Below are 16,966 nucleotides of genomic sequence, written 5' to 3'. Positions count from 1 at the left end.
CTGGCCTGAAGCAAAAACAAGTGACTATTCATTGTTCACAAAACAAACAACAAATTTTATGCGGCTTTTGTCATCGGAGAGTGTAAATAAATATACGTTAATTTAAAAACAACATATGCCCACCGTTGCAAGTTATCTGACGTAGCATTTGCTGTTGATCGTGCGTTGGCCCGGGGTTGTTGACTCCGACAACCGTAATCACAGTCCCTCTAGATAGAGGGACTGTGCTATAATGAAATTGAGTTGTTTGTATCTTTTTCTTTCCGGTGTTTGCGTTTCTTGCTACTGAATTGTTATATCCTTCTCATTATTGGTTTTGAAAGCTTTTCATGTGGCTATGTCATCAGTTTCGATTTGCAGTTTTTTTATGTTACTTATTTTACTTTTGTATTATTATTTTATTTTACTTTTTTGAACTGTTGGAAGATTGACATTGGGGCTAAAACTTCATTGGTTTTATTTCTTACTTGGGTATCCAAACTGTTATCGTAGGGACATAAATTTAATGTTTATTTCAGCATTTTTTTCTTTTTGTGTCAACCTTTTTCTTCATTACCAGATGCAAGCTTATGACTTTATGATTAACTTTGTAACATTTTCTGTTTGTTCCCTTCTAATTCTTCTCTTTTATTCTATGTATAAAATGCAAAAATAATTCTCGACTATTGCACCCAACCAATACTTAGTATTATAGTAAACGTACGCCGTTGTCTGCCGGGGTCTTTACACCGTTGATATAGATGTGTGTCCTTGTTTTTATTTTAAAGGCAAGAAAGTCAGAATGAGCAGTTTTAGCTCATTACGATGTAAAAATATTCCATGAAAATCGACAGAGTCAGATAGCCAAGTCTCTGGGATAGAAAAAGAACTATTTCTTTATTCGACTTGATAATGTTAATTCATAGATGATTCAATTCCTTTTCTCCAATAGTAGTTGAACCAGACTTCAACTACCCACACAAAACAGTTCGCTGTTTGCTTGTAACCAAAGTTATTAGCGACGTTGAGTTTTGAAGACAGGTGCTGTAAATATAAATGAATATATATAGGCATATTTTTCATTTCCCCAGCTTCTTCAATGTACATGGTTAATCACCAATTAGCTTATAAGATGGTATCAAATATATATTTTATTTTGATATCGTGGGCCACCGACCTGAAAGTAAACAAAAACTGAAGTTAAATGGTTTGTATTGAAATAAAATGTTTATCAAATTATGATTTGAGCTGCTTTGGGAGTTTGTAAACAAATCGAATCTACCTATAACAGCGCCCTCAATACTTGGCTTGGATTTCCCAATACCCATTGCACGTTATCCATGCGTCCAAAATGGCGGCGGACTCGTGTGTTTGAACCACGTAAAGGTAATGTTGTTGTATTTTAACGCAAGTACACTTCCAAGTCGATTTTACAAATTAGGTGGACTTTCTTTTTGATGTGTAATGTCTTAAGTATGTGTAGGTATACGTTTAAATTGCACTTCTTCTATTGTTCATATCTAAAACAGCTTTCGTTTTATCACAACCATTGCAATGTACGTTTCTTCATTTTCCACGTACTGTACCGATAGTCATTGCGACAAAAGGGGATTCCCGGACATACCAGAATGTACGTAATAATAATGTGCAAAAACGAAAATAAAAGTAATGCGGTACTCAAACACTGCACTAAAATATGCTTCTGTAAACCAATTTTTTTCCTTACAATTCATTTATGTTATTAGCAGTGATAACACACCGTTCACGATGGATCACGTGTCGTTGCTAGAACGTCAACACCGGACGTTTGGTGTACGTACAAGTCGTTCCTGCTACGTTAGGTGATCGTCATAGAAGTGCCGGCTACTATGATGGATTCTGTGGTGAAACCAGTACAGTGGTGTCCACTTTGTGAAAAGATTGGTAGCAAACGAAGACTGAAATTATTTCAGATTAATCTTGAAGAAGCAGTATGGATATGTGACAACGACAAGGTACGTGTGTATTCAGTATTGTCTATTTGATTGGTGTGTGACTGTCATATACTTAAAACCGCCCACCCCCATGTCGATTTACCTGGCCTGGTCTATGTTGACTTGGTTAAAGATGTGAATCAACAGAAGTTGTCCAGATCCACGGTTTTACAGAGTTCCACTCCAAAATTATCAAACTATGTAAAAAAAAACGTCTTTGTTAATCATGTCTGAAACATCATTTTCACCATGTTATATGGCTTCTTATTTGAAGATAGCCCTGGATGTAGGTTTGACATGTCTTCCCTCTCCACTATGGTTCTTCCCTATTTCAAATAGCGAGACTGCAAACAGATTTCATGCGCATGGATTTTGGGAATAAACCCCACCCATACCCTTGCTAATGACTATAAAAAGTACAGAAAACAACTTTAGATCATTAAATCTTTGTAGAATTCCTGTCATTTCACGTATATAAATTGTGACAATTGTAACAACCAAAAAAAGAGCATTTCACTAATTTCATAGTATCAGGCTTGGTTGTTGATTATTATGCTTATAAGTATTTTTTCATTGTATTCCGTCAGTGTCCATATCCACTTGGAACAGGCTCTGTGTCAGGTGTCATCGTTCAGAGGAAAAGTTCAGAGATAGGAAACAAGAGAAAAAGGAAGACCCGTCCAGATGGGAGGGATGGTAATGTAAGGAAGATGAGCAGGAGTGAGACATCATCTGTGTCTGATGTATCTAGTGTTATCACCTGCACTGAATTAGATGATCTTCTAGACTTTCTATCAACTAGTGATCAGCCAACAGAGATGGTGCCATCTTTATCACTAAGTCAATCAACTGAGACAATACCTTCTGTATCATTGAATCAGACAGCAGCTGTAGAGCCCACAACATCTGTATTGGTTGGTAGTCAAGAACGAATTCCTATATCAACACCAGGAGATGATGTAAGGAACATTGATACAAAAGGTTTTGCACCAACAAGAAATGTTATACATGATAGACAGAGGATGAATGTTGATAGCAACCGTACTGCTAACTGCAATAATAGTATAAGTACCCCAGATACTTTGTCACAGAAGCCATGTTTGGACAAAACGAGAGACAAGAAGCCATTCAAAAGGAAAGTGTTTGGAGGATACACACCAGGTGAAAAGACTAACATAAATGCTTTCCAAGGAAGTACTGGTAGTAGAGAGAATTGCCATATAAACACTGCCAAAGATTGTACTGATGTAGGAGATATTCAAGAAGGGACCAAAGAAGGCAATATTTGTCTGCAGTGGCAGAATCAAAATGCTATGTGTTGGCTAGATGTTGTGTTGTGTACTCTGGTTCATTGTAAAAGTGTGCATACATTGCTTGATGGCTTGAATGGCAATGGTACATCACTCATTAAAGAACTGTGCCAAAAATATGATGAAGCAATGCAGTCTGTATTTGATGTTCAAAAGACAACTAATATGACCTCAAGTCATCACCATGGAAACAGTGATCAGGCCACACAAACATTAAATGATATCAGACAAAAAATATGGTCTCACTTGCAACCTGGAATGAAATGTGAACTTGGTAGAGATGACAGCCCAGTACTTGCACTGCCATTACTTATTAAAGAGAACACAGGAATACAGGAACAGTTTCTGCTCAAATATCATTGGAAATTTGTATGTACTGATTGTGGATATCAACAGACCACTAGGTAAGAATACATTTCATATCAAATGGTTAAAACTGTAACAGCTATTACTGAAACACGATTACCTGAACATGACATACTCATTGTTGTACAGTATTTCAAATATATTGATCACCTTAGTTGACAGTATACAATTGTTTCTTCACCGTCTGTCAACAAAGTGAATACTTAGGAGGGGGCTGCCTAGCCCTTTTTTAAGTAAGGTAGTTGATTCCAGTTCCACCATGTGATCATTATGAACAAAAGAAAATAATTAACATAACAAAAAGTTGTTTACTAGCAAATTTCCCATGTTATTTTTTTTAGAACTCAGTAACTAACTGATAAGTTACCCAATACAATTACATACATACATACATACATACATACACACACACACACACACACACACACACACACACACACTATACAAATATAAAACCTACACATGGTCACAACACACACACATTACACACACACACACACACACACACACACACACACACACACACAAACAAATGTAAAACCTAGAAATGGAAGTCTTATAAGTTTGCACTCACTGCTGTACAGTTTGTATTTAGTTCTTTTGAGACTTACAGTTAACATATTTTATTTCCATTCCTATTCAGACATGAGAAGGTATTGATAACATTCCCCAATGTACCACCAGACTTTGATATATCCCATCCAAGCTTTGTGAGACCATGTTATCGATGTAAAGCAACAAATCAACGGAGTACAATGATAATTGACAGGTAAGGTGTTTGTTTCAATAATACATGTTTTTGGAGGTGTGACAATCTGATTAAAATCTGATGTGTTGAAAGCAGCTAGATGTCTTTTATTTACCTCTATTTCCATTGTGTTGTGTGCTTTGTTTTGTTCCGAGTGATCGCTGCCTTACCTGGAACAAAACAAACATCACAGTACGATGGAAATAGAGGTAAATAAAGACATCTAGCCACTTTCAATACATCAGATTTTAATCAGATTGGAGGTATGGTAACTTTAGTTGTAGTTGTGATGTTGTTATTACAGTTCAAATGCAAAGCTAAGATTATACTAAACATGAGGCACATGTGCAAGCCAGTCAGAGTCTCAATGCATATCATTAATACGTACCTCAATATTTCAATTTTGGTTTGTTATTCTCAGAAGTTGATTTGTGTGACCACTTATGTGTAATGTTTGTAAAACAATGAATTGTCGCCAAGCATTATTTTTCACAACTTTACAAATTGTTTTTCTTCTTCTTTACAGAACGCCTGACTGTGTTATGATGCATTTTGTTGAAGGACTGCCCACAAATGATTTTGACAGCTATAAGTTTGTCAGCAAAGACGCCACCACGTATGCAGTGTCAGCAGTTATCCAGTACCTAGACAGTCCTAGACACTTCATAGCGTGGTGTAAACACCCACACAGTAAGTTACAAGTGAAATGGTTTTGAAAACAAAGTAAATGGTATACCTAACTAATGTTATTATATTAGTCATACATTAGTCATAAAGTCCTTTATTGTGAAGCTAGGTATGTATTGTGAATCTGGTTGTGTGCATGCAAAGCTCATAGCTACTGTACTTCAGTTCACACTAGGTGAAACTGTATTAATGAATTTGAAGTAAAGAGTGAGACCCTTGAATATGTATAAATTTAGACAACTCTGAAGTACAAGATAAAAAGAGAACAGAATGATCTGACAACTGACACCGATCTTTCAGCTTACTAAGATAGACAGGAACTAAAACTATTGTTGCCACATGTTGATATAAACTATTCAATGGACATTAGTTTAATTATACTCATAGTAGGGTGTTGTTTCTGATGACTTAAATATAACCTTACAGTGTACATTTCTGGGGCCTTCCAGATTAATACGATGCATTGTTTGTATCCTGATTACTGATGATCATCTATCTGATCATCTAAAATCATCTATTGGAAATGATATTTCTTTAAAACAGTCCCTGATGTAATAGACATGTTTTGTAGCAGTAGAAATAGACTCAATTCTCAGTGTTTATGTAACTGTGTTAGCTTTTGAAACAAAACCAATCTGTCAGTCATATGTCACACTAAACCATGTCTTGATGTATTTATTGCAGAAGACTTGTGGCTGAAGTGTGATGACCTGGAATCCGCTGTGTGTTGTTGGAGTAATGAAATACCTAACATTCCCAGCTCTGAGATACATGTAGTAATGTGGGAACGACAGTCAAAAGACACTAACAAAACCTATTCTCAGACTCAAATCATAGGCACAGAAAGTCATGATATTAGTACTGGTGTCTCACACTTACTTGTTGCTGGGACCAATGGTATCAAATCTCAGGAAACCACAACAAAACAACGCTGCAGTACGCCTGCTGCAAAAGTATTTACACCAACATTGTCCTCTGAGAGGCAAGTACATTCATTATCACAGACAAACAAGGTCAAAGGGGAAAGCAATGTCAGGGGTCAACAGAGAACTGATATTTCAACTTCACGATTGATTTCTACCGCTAATAATGCACAGAGTATGACAACTAACAAAAAACCAGCAAAGCCTGCTAGAAACAAGACACGGTCTTACAGTATGATGTCAACGTCAACTCCAAGAAGTGATTCAGCTAACATGAATAGTATACTTAACAAAATACCAATAAAATTGTTTGGAAGTGCAGGAACACATGGCATGAGGAAGCCATTGGAGTTGCCAAGGAAACAGTTGAAACCACCACCGAATGCTGTGGGTCAGAGGTCAACATCTGGAACTTCGGTTGGAGGAAATCCTGTAATTGGGCAGCAAGGAACCAATAGCATTGCAGGTCACAGGTCAAAATCTATCTCCCTTATTGGTGGAAATCATGGAAGTAGACCTCTGTCTCGACAACCAGGAACAAATAGCGTTGCAGTACAAAGTGTCGGTAAACAACCACATTCAACTAAATTTAGTAGCAGGAAGTCATTCACTGGTTATTTTAGTGCAGCTGACAGACAGAACTCCAACTCTTCAGGATTGCCTAAACCTATTATGAATGGAGTGAACAAGACAACCATGCAAGTCAGTGGTCCATGGCAGCCATTGTCACAGTCAAATACAGACACATCACAAAGTAGTGTTAAGAAATGGACCAGTAGTATAAGTTATTCTGACCAAAGCAGTCCAAGTAGTGTTTCATCTGGTGGTTCTATGTCATCCCGTGATGATCTCTTTAGTAGTGTACATGATGAACTGTGTAAAGCTCTGGATATCAACGAGTATGACAGTGGTATCAGTTCCCAGGTGCCCAGTCCTATTGATGAAGACTTCTTTTCATCACTTATCTCAGAAAACAGAAATGAATCAACCAAACTGATGAATGAAGTGATGGATGAACTCTGTATGTTACCAGTCGATGATATCATTTGAACACCATGTTAGCAAGTACTTTCAATACCTAGAGGTTTATATACCGAGTTCAAAATGAATAACCAGTTCAGTTTTCTTCAAAATACAGAGTGGAATTCCTGGTAACTGCCTAGTAGCTGATATACTATAGCATCTTGAACTGGATAGTCTGGTTGGAAGTAAATGCCAAGATGAACTTGAATATCCAGTTGAGCTCACTTCCAAATGTCATATTGAATTGCATATCCCATAACTCACTTCAAATACCTAGTTAGATTTCAATATCCTGTTGAGCTCATCTCAAAATGTATAGTTGAATGAGTCTATCTATGTAGTTGAACTTCATGGGCTAGTTGGACTTGAATACCAAGTTTAACTTGAAGGATGCTTCAAAATGCCTAGTTGAAGTTAAATACTTAGTTGAGCTCACTTCAAAAACAACAATTTGTGATCATTTTGAAACACTGGGTTCAATGCGATAGTCTTGATAATCTTGTATCCAGTAGCCTTTTTTCAAAATGTTCAATTGATGTTAAATAGTAGTTGTGCTCATTTTAAACACACCAATTTGTGCTCATTTTGAAATGCTGGTTCAATGTGATAGTCTTGTTGAACTTCAATACAACATGAATATCCAATGGCTTCTTTTTCAAATGTCAGTTGACGTTAAATATGTTGTTGTGCTCACTTTAAAATACCGAGTTGAACTTGAAGTCTCTTGTTGGACTTGAATTCCAAGTTGAACTTGATTATCCAGTACATTGCTTCAAAACATGTACTTGAACATAATTAAACATAATTAAGTTGAACTTAATTGAGCTCCCTTCAAAATACCAAGTCACACGATGTAGTTGGACTTGAATATCCAGTTGAACTTGCCTTAAATACCTAGTTGCAGTAAAATACCGAATTGAGATCATTTCAGAATACCTAGTTGAACTTAAATACTTACTATAAATTTTCAGTCCGTACTTATGGCAAATTGACAAATCGAGTTATGGGTGAAGGTGAGTACAGACAAACCAAACTACTAAGCAGATGCTTTCTTTAGACCTTTAAACTGCTCAAAAAAAGGCAAAGGACATGCATACAGTATGAAAGGAAAACAAAGACAAAATGCCAGATGTCTTGTAAGTTGTAGTATGTACAGGGAATTGCAGATCAGAATGGTTTAAAACCTGTACATGTTATAGTAATTTGCATATTTAATTGTAATTACAATATTTTTGATGTGTCTTAAAGATACATTGTAACTGGTAAAAGATTATTAAATATTATACATCCAGCATACTGATGAGGTGACTTGTATTTCAAAAGGAAATTTTATCCATGTTTACAAGACATAAAGTATGGCTAGATATCAACAAGATACATAATTATAGAACAAAAACTTTTTTTCACTAAGTAGATCATTAATTCATTTCCTAGTCATAGATGTTAAACATTAAGATTTTGTTACAGATTTTTTGACAAGTTTCAGTGCGCAGTTGATGTAACTTGCATAAATGATGAGGTTATTTGCATTTTAATTTATGGAGGTTTAACCATATACAGTTGCAATATTATTTGATGTGAATTACCATTGTTTAGCTTATTTATAAATGTGAGTAATGGTGAGCTAATTTGCATTTTTCAATTGTATGTGTTTCACCACACATGTTCAGTATGTGTTAAAATGTCATTGTTTAGTATATTTAGCTTACATACTGATTAGTTAATTTGCACATTTAAGTTGTGTAGATGTAACCACACATTTTCAGTATTTGGTAAAATTTAATTGTTTAGCATATTTAGTCTGCATACTAAATAGGTGATTAGCGTATAGTGGAGGTTTAACCACATGTAGCTTCTGTATGTAGTGAAATGTCATTGTTTAGCACATTTCGTTGCATACTTATTAGTTAATTTGCATATTTAATATAAAAAAACAATCAGGCAAGGAATATGATCAGTAAATGACAAGTAAGTTTTTGGTAGATGAGAACTTGTTCATTTCATCATGGTCGTATGATAAAATTATTGAGGACTGGATTCGTTTGATATTTTGACTTATCAGAAGCACCTAAAATTTTAAAATGTGTCTACAACAAAGATTCAATCAAACCAACATGAATGAGATGGGGAAATCAGATGTGAAAAACTTAATATAGCATGCATACTGATGAGATAATTATAACATGTACCGAAATCATCATAGTTACTGTGCATGCATACTGATTACCTGATTTGCATATTTTCACTCCTAACAATTAACCTACACTGAATAGTTATGAAGTGAATAGAAAGGATTTTGAGGGTTCATAGTGAAAATGCAACAAGCATATATATTGCAAATTGTACATTTTGTGTTTTCTGATTTGTATAAACTTAATAGAATAAAATGTGCAAGTACAATAATTGATACACAATTGATATTACTGAATAGCATATTTGGGACTGAATGTGTCCATGCGTCTATCCGTTATTTTACATTCTGATAATGTGGCGTCTGTTCATTAATATGCAGTCTGTCTGATAGGATGGCGTCTGTCTGTTAATATGCAGTCTGTCTGATAGGATGGCGTCTGTCTGTTAATATGCAGTCTGTCTGATAGGATGGCGTCTGTTCATTAATATGCAGTCTGTCTGATAGGGTGGTGTCTGTCTGTTAATATGCAGTCTGTCTGATAGGATAGCGTCTGGCCATTAATATACAGTCTGTCTGATAGGGTGGTGTCTGTCTGTTAATATGCAGTGAGTCTGTCTTATTAGTTATAGGGTCGTGTCCATGCGTCTGTCCATATTTTGCAGTCTGTCTGATAGGATGGCATCTGTCCATTAATATGCAGTCTGTCTGATAGAGTTGTGTCCATGCATCCCCAGGGTCGTGTCTGTCTGTTAATATGCAGTCTGTCTGAAAGGGTGGTTGTGTCCATGCGTCTGTCTGTTATTTTGCGGTCTGTATGCTAGTGCTGTGTCCATGCATCTGTCCATTAATATGCAGTCTGTCTGAAAGGGTGATTCTGTCTGTCAGTTAATTTGTAATGTGTGGCTGTCTGTCTGTCTGTTCATGCATAGCCATTTCACTGATATGAGTCTGTCTTTTAATTTGTAATGTGTGGCTGTCTGTCTGTCTGTTCATGCATAGCCGTTTCACCGATATGCACAAACTGATTCCATTCAAATGTTGCACAAAAAAGTTTGAATGGTTCAATACATCCATCAGTCAATGTATCTGTGTGGTTGGCTCCGTCCATCTTTCCATGCGCAGTCATTTATCTGAAAGCACTATTGTATTTCCTTCAAACTTGGTACAAAGGTAAGATACCAAAGAACTCCAATGTACAGTACTTGATCAAAGTTTATTAAACCTGCACTACCTGTAATGGGAGTATCAGTTTTTCAATCAGACTACCAACAATATATTTACTGAGTGAAAATTTGTAAAATACCAAAAATTGGAATTTATCATGTTATTATGGGTTGATTGTATCCTCAACAGGTTGAAATAGGGTACTGATATTTGGGTTGGACCCAAAAATCAATATGATTGGATTTATTGTGCCATACTATGTGTACAGTTGCACAAGTACATTTGCCCTACGATGATTCAATACTGTTCACGTTGTACGATATTACGAGCGAGTCATTATATCAAATAAAACAGTTTCAAGAAAACATCCCAGTTGGAGCTAGTGGAGCTTTAAATGATGATTGCTTCATTCACAAAATAATAACGTGGTAAATATCTCGGGGGGGGGGGGGGGGGGGGGTTATGACATGGAGATATGTCTGTACTGATATAAACAACCAACCAATGACATTCACACTGTATGATACCACACCTTTATCTTCAATGAAAATTTTCAAAGTATATTTTACAATTTATAAGCCTGCTTGAGAATTATTTATTATGTTACTACTTTGTCAGTAAGTCTTCAAATTTTATATATTTTTATATCGTTCAAAGTTTAACTTTTGTACATTGATATTTGCAGTATAACAGTTCTATGGAACATGAATGATGTGTATATAGATTATTCACTTGGGAAAAACTGTATATACATTGACATACTGGTACTATCCCTGAGTAAGAGGACAGGGGGTGTCACACCCATTGCTGGAAATTCAAGGGCATCCATTCACAGGGTTGCATGCACTTTATATTTGTGGGTATGTGTACATACACCACTGAGAAATATGAAAGTCATAACATTTTTCAAATGCCTGTCTCAGTGTGCTAGGAGTAAGAAAATACATATTTTGTTTACACTAGTCATGAAGAGTACATATAGGTTTCATAAACATGCTTATTTTGTACATTGGGCATTTATTGTAAGGACAGAATTTATACTAAATGACCTTGCTGAGAGTGATGAGGTCCTTTAATACTAATTTATACTTTTGAAAAAGAAAACTTTTATTTTACCAAGAATAAATTTATACCAAAGACCCATCTGTTGACTAGACTGGTAGTCTGTTTATGTGTGTAAATCAATTGTGTTATAGAACATGTTGACCTTCCTTTATCTACGGAAATAGTGGTAAAATAGTAGTTGATATAGTTTTTGGTATTGTATCAAGTTTACATACACTTACAAGATCAAGGGAAAGATTTACAGGTAGTGTAGTACCATAGGTATTCACTTGGCCAAGGGTTTTCGTTAATTCAGATACTAAGGTTAGAGTGTACATTGAGAGACACAAAATTGAAATTTTATAGGATTCTTCAATGCTTGAAGGTCTCTAACTATCTGGCATTTAATTGTTTGTCATAGAGTGCAAAGGTGACTTGCACTATTATTTCTTGTCGATCCTATAAACGAAGAGTAGTGTAGTATCTGCCGGAGGGGGCGCTCTTCAACATCGAGCCTTTGTAGATGCCAGGTATTAGTACTGGCTGATTACGTACCACGAAGGATGTATTGAAGAAAAAAAGCAATCTATTAAGATATTAAGTTCAATTACTTCCAACACGCCTTCCATTTTTATGTAATGTCATTTTAATACGATATCATTGATTGCTTAGCAAAGTGTATATGGTCCCGTCGAACCTAGTCGAAAACCATCACAGCCTTTAAACGGAGGCAGGTGTAGTACTCGTACAAGGGGGGCGCTTTCAACATCGCCTGAATATTACTTATATGCCACAAAAGAGATAAGACGAAAGAGCAACATTCTTGCAAGCAAGAGTGTATTTTTTTCTGTTGTCGCTTGACGGTGTGTCTTCGACGGTGTCGTAAAAGAGGCTGTGGTTGACGACTATTAATAGCACCGACTGTACATCGTGAAGTTTAGATACTTGTCTTTCAGTTTTCCTATTTGTAAAAAAAAAAATAGAACCAGAAACCAAGTATTAGCTATGCAAGGCAAAAAATACGTTTGTTTCATTTAATACCTCGCATCTCAGATAACCAACACCATCCATCTATTCGAACACATGTCCCAATCGTTAATCTATATAGATTGACAGGTATAATAGGATGGGTGGGTGGGTGGGTGTTGGTTGAGTGGATATGTGTGTTTGGGGAGAGAGATGGAGAGATCGAGGGGGAGATACGTGACTGGTATATGGATAAGCACGATAGAGGTGGATGGGTCGGTGGATGGGTGGGTAAGAGAGTGGATGGATGGATGGGTAGGTCGGTCGGTCGGTCGGTGGGTGAGTGAGTGAGTGAGTGAGTGAGTTGATGTGTGGGAGGGTGAGAGAGTGAGTGGGTGGGTGGATGGATGGATGGATAGATGGTTAGCAATATAATATACACATATAGTAGAATTCTATGGAACTTCTTCAATAATCGTACTGGATACTATTATTGAATACAGAAATATCATTTACCTTTATTCTCCAGTCCCCAGATTGATGTTGACCTAGTATACCTGAATATTTTAATATATTTTAGTGAGAACTTTTTTCGGTTTGGTTTTGTGTGTGCTTTAATACGTGGTTACATGAGTGAGTGCATATATATGGAGGCGGTGTCATATTAGGCCAAAAAAATTATATCTGGTTCTGGTCAGCGCGCGCGTGCCCTGAATACCCTCGCGTCGATCCTTTTTTTCCGATATTTTTTGCTTTCCCGTTCCTTATTTATTCCTGATATCAGGAGAACAAGCAGCTGAAATCTACCCTACATGCCAAGACTGCTTATAAACAAAGCCTAAACTGCTTCGAAGAAAAAGGAAGTTTTTCAAGAGATAAATATGATAGAACAGAGTATGTAAAGTGTCAAAAAAAATGTGTATTTACTAATTTGCAAAAAAAAAAATTAGGAAAAAAAAAATTCGAGTCGTCGCACCACTTTAGAAAGTTTACCCTGACCAGAACCAGATATTTTTTTTGACCTTAGCTATTAATTTCAATAGTATCATTTCAGCTATCAACCATGCACAAAACTTAGTACATACCCTCCTACCTACCAGCATCCCTCCACCAAGTTCACTCTACTTCCCACATCGTACACGTGCCCCCCCCCCCCCACATACCATATGATTTTGGGGATATAAATATAATCAGCATAGTATTACAATGTCGATCATACTGTGGGACCGTCATGCATGTCTGTGACGTCACAAAACGCTTCGTTTAGTCATCAATAGCTGAAAATTGATCCATCGTTTAATTAATCACGATATGAATGGAATAATTAATAAAGCAAGCAATAAAGACATCTACTTGGGAATTCTAGTTGTATCGACCATGCAACTGGTATGTTTGTGGTCGTATAGGTGATGTTTTATCATTCTGAGATCAAATTTGGTGACAGCACAGAAGACCTCAATTACTGTGTCTAGAACAGTGACGAGGGGAGAGAACAATAGAAAATCAATGAAATCCAACAATCTTACGTAAGTCTTACCAATTAATCACTTTTATGAATTTTTAATGAGGTTGTTAAATGAAGAAACAATTAAATCGACGATTTCTGGTTGTTAATTAGTATTGCAGTGTTGTGTGTCGATGCCTTCGATCAACATAACTACGGTTGTGTACAAATAATTGTGGGAATCAACAAAATAAATGTGTTCTGTTACAATAAGCATAGATGTGGAACATAGGGTGTTTCCTAATACCGTGCTTTAACTCCATAACTTCGTATTTGTGTATATTTAGGATTACATGGTGATAATACGTGCATGAAAAACTCTTGTCGGTATCTTATTGATTTTACCATCTTGAAATGGTCTAAGAGTAAATACGAGTAACGATAGAGCGTTGAGCTCTCTGTATTGAATATATCGATTCATTGACAATAAAATCAAACTGCTGCATGCTCATCTGTGGATGTTACATTGTCACGTTTCCATTGGACCATGAGATGACTAGGACTAAACGTAAATGCTATAGTGAAGATCTTTTAGACACAGACTGGTATGATATATTTTACATAATGTTATGAAATCGTTTTTGACTTCGTGCGATCACTGAGAAAGAAAGAGAGAGGGGGGGAGGGAGAGGGGAGGGAGGTAGGGAGGGAGGGAGAGAGAAGTTCAAACACCACGAAATTGTTGAATTTTAAGCAGTTTAATCTTTGAGTAAATATATGTAATACAGGTATGATATACATGTATATCATACCTGTATATAACATAACATACATGTGTGTATGTATGTATGTGTGTGTATGTATGTGTGTGTGTTCATACATATATATATATGTGTGTGTATGTTTTCAAAGCTGTTATCTCTGTAAAATTATGACTGTTTCCGTCTCTTAGAATGTCTGTCTTTTAGTATTATATTGTATATATAATTACAGTACTAGTCTGATTGTTTCTTTTTCCATACAAAGATAATTAATTTTCAAGTGCCAAGTTCAAATATTGTAATGTTATAAGAGTCAAATTGATATTTGTTTATTTCATCACTCAGCATAAAGCATCAGGATTCTGTCCAAGTAATATTACTGCTTTTAAATTAATTAAAGTCTAAAAAAGACTGCTCGTGACGCTGGATCGGAGAAAATGGTTCTCTGTGATTTTTTTGATTCCATTGACTTGGGTAAATATATGTCAGATCCTAGCCACCGTTTACTTTCAAAATAGAACCAATCAAAAACGTTACCATTGGATTAACAATGTGTCACTTTGTATCAAAAACACCCTAGTTCGTCATCATAAAGTGATTTCAGGCAATTTGACCAAATTTCATGATATTTTCGAAGTGAGACGCCGGCCACGTGTTATATGTGATGTGGTGGAGCACTCGTGAACCTCAAGCAATTTAGCGTTGCTAGGCAACAAAGATGTCTTTCATGCTATACTGTGATATGGATACTTTCATTTTCAACCAATCAGCTAAATAAAGTCGTACAATCTGACATTACCAAGATATCACTTTGAACACATACCATATACATTATACTAGGATTTACTGGAACGTGATAACGTACGCAGGCCAAACAACACTAAAAAGAGAAAATGTTATCACCTTACTACATTTAACCATCTGTTTTCACAATGTTGATAAACTAAGATGCTTTCAAATTTGGCACTTGAATGTGTCACAGGTGCTCCAGAGACAGATACTAACGATTTGCAGTTTATCGACATATTAAACATTTGGCTTTATACCGCCACTTCTCCCCATCTTTGCTATATTATCTGTCTACGTTTTTTGTTAATTTATGCTTAAAAATCAAAGATTTGAGTCACATTATAATGTTAATCTATACATCAGTGTTCGCCATGATATGGGCCATAGTAGTTCGAGCATGATTAATTATATGTATACTGAAAGCTACCACTGAAATTAACAATAGATGCACCAGACCGTATACATTACTTCCGTAAACTTGCAAGTGATACCTATGTTTAAACAGTGACACGCTAAATTTCTGAATGCAAACTTATTGTAATCATCACAATAAGTTTGTCGCTTTCTTTTAGAAATAAGTACCCAATAATATGTTACTGATTCAAAATATATTTCCATCATAGTCAGGGAAAAAATCATACATCAAGTTTCGAATTGGCCTTCACTAATTACAAGTGGGGAGGGCCTGTGGAATGGGGGTGGGGGTGGGTGGGTGGGTAGATTTTACAAATCGTCTTGGGGAAGCGCCATATTTATCAAAATGAAAGAGAAAGGTTCATATTTTACTCATATTTACTAATTCTATTATCTAACATTACATTCATTTTTGATTTTAACACCCCATCATTTCACCACTGCCTTGTTGTTCCATAGTATCAGTACGTATTAGTGAAATTGCTGCTGACAACCATGTAATTTATCAATTGTTAGTTGTGAGGAGGGGAGTGGGTCTTATAATAGGAGTGAAGGAGGGGTGGGGGTGGGGGGGGGGGTAGATAAAGTGATGGAGTGGCCGGGGACGTTGACCTCGGTCATTGCCAGTGTAATGCCTGTAAAACATTAGTCTAGTCTTGTGGCGTCTGGTCTTCGGCTCTGCCAATGTGATTAAAATGCGCGGATGAATTAATGCAATACTTTTAAGAACATTTCAATGTGGAGGTAAGTTGTGGGAACCCAAAATTGCCATTCAAAATATAAATTTGGTGGCAACGGTGGAATGAAGTCATTACCATTGATTCTCACTTTCACGTCTGAAATCATTTTAACCGCTTGTTTACGAACTTATTTTAACGGAGGGGGGGGGGGTGTAATGTTTTAGAGAGAGTAAATTTAGGGCCACTTTTCAGACAATGGAATGGGGAGGGTCACATTTTATCTGACAGACAGTGCTTGACCCCCCTCCCTCCGAAATGACCAAGGCTCAATAAGTCTTTGATGGAGAGAAGGCATGTCACATTCGCTCTGTACATTACACCTGTTACTTTAAAAAAATCCACGATTCATACGTATTCTGTGGCAATTCGGTCTGACATTGAAAGATTGCGTTATACACTAACTGTACTTTTTTATTGGGTCACATAAATTGACAGTTTGATGACATTTACAAGACGGGGCTGTTTACACGAATTTACCTGTAGTTGTATTGCTCCATACTG

The 16,966-nt window shown here is 36.3% G+C and overlaps 1 protein-coding gene across 2 annotated transcripts; it reads left to right on the top strand.

Annotated features, from left to right (window-relative positions):
- The first annotated feature begins 1,305 nt into the window (after positions 1–1,305).
- On the top strand, positions 1,306–10,672 carry LOC144444475 (uncharacterized). Of its 2 annotated transcripts, none has more exons than XM_078133902.1 (6): positions 1,306–1,365; positions 1,725–1,973; positions 2,540–3,666; positions 4,272–4,397; positions 4,903–5,066; positions 5,748–10,672. In XM_078133902.1, exons 2-6 carry the CDS (start codon positions 1,848–1,850, stop codon positions 7,034–7,036), a joined length of 2,832 nt encoding a protein of 943 aa, XP_077990028.1. In that variant the 5' UTR covers positions 1,306–1,365; positions 1,725–1,847; the 3' UTR covers positions 7,037–10,672. The 2 variants fall into 2 exon arrangements, with proteins under 2 accessions (XP_077990028.1, XP_077990029.1); XM_078133903.1 differs by having other exon boundaries at positions 1,327–1,365; positions 1,728–1,973.
- Positions 10,673–16,966: the final 6,294 nt, after the last annotated feature.

Source organism: Glandiceps talaboti, chromosome 13 (assembly GCF_964340395.1).
Source record: "Glandiceps talaboti chromosome 13, keGlaTala1.1, whole genome shotgun sequence".
In the NCBI taxonomy this organism is placed as follows: Eukaryota; Metazoa; Hemichordata; class Enteropneusta; family Spengelidae; genus Glandiceps; species Glandiceps talaboti.
The sequence above is the reverse complement of the archived record's forward strand: the minus strand, read 5'-3'. Positions and strand labels throughout refer to the sequence as shown.

Coding starts and splice junctions, on each gene's coding strand:
- LOC144444475 (XM_078133902.1), top strand. CDS start 1,848: ATGATGGATTCTGTGGTGAAACCAGTACAGTGGTGTCCACTTTGTGAA. Junction 4,398..4,902: donor AGTACAATGATAATTGACAG/GTAAGGTGTTTG, acceptor TCTTCTTTACAG/AACGCCTGACTGTGTTATGA. Junction 5,067..5,747: donor GTGGTGTAAACACCCACACA/GTAAGTTACAAG, acceptor TATTTATTGCAG/AAGACTTGTGGCTGAAGTGT.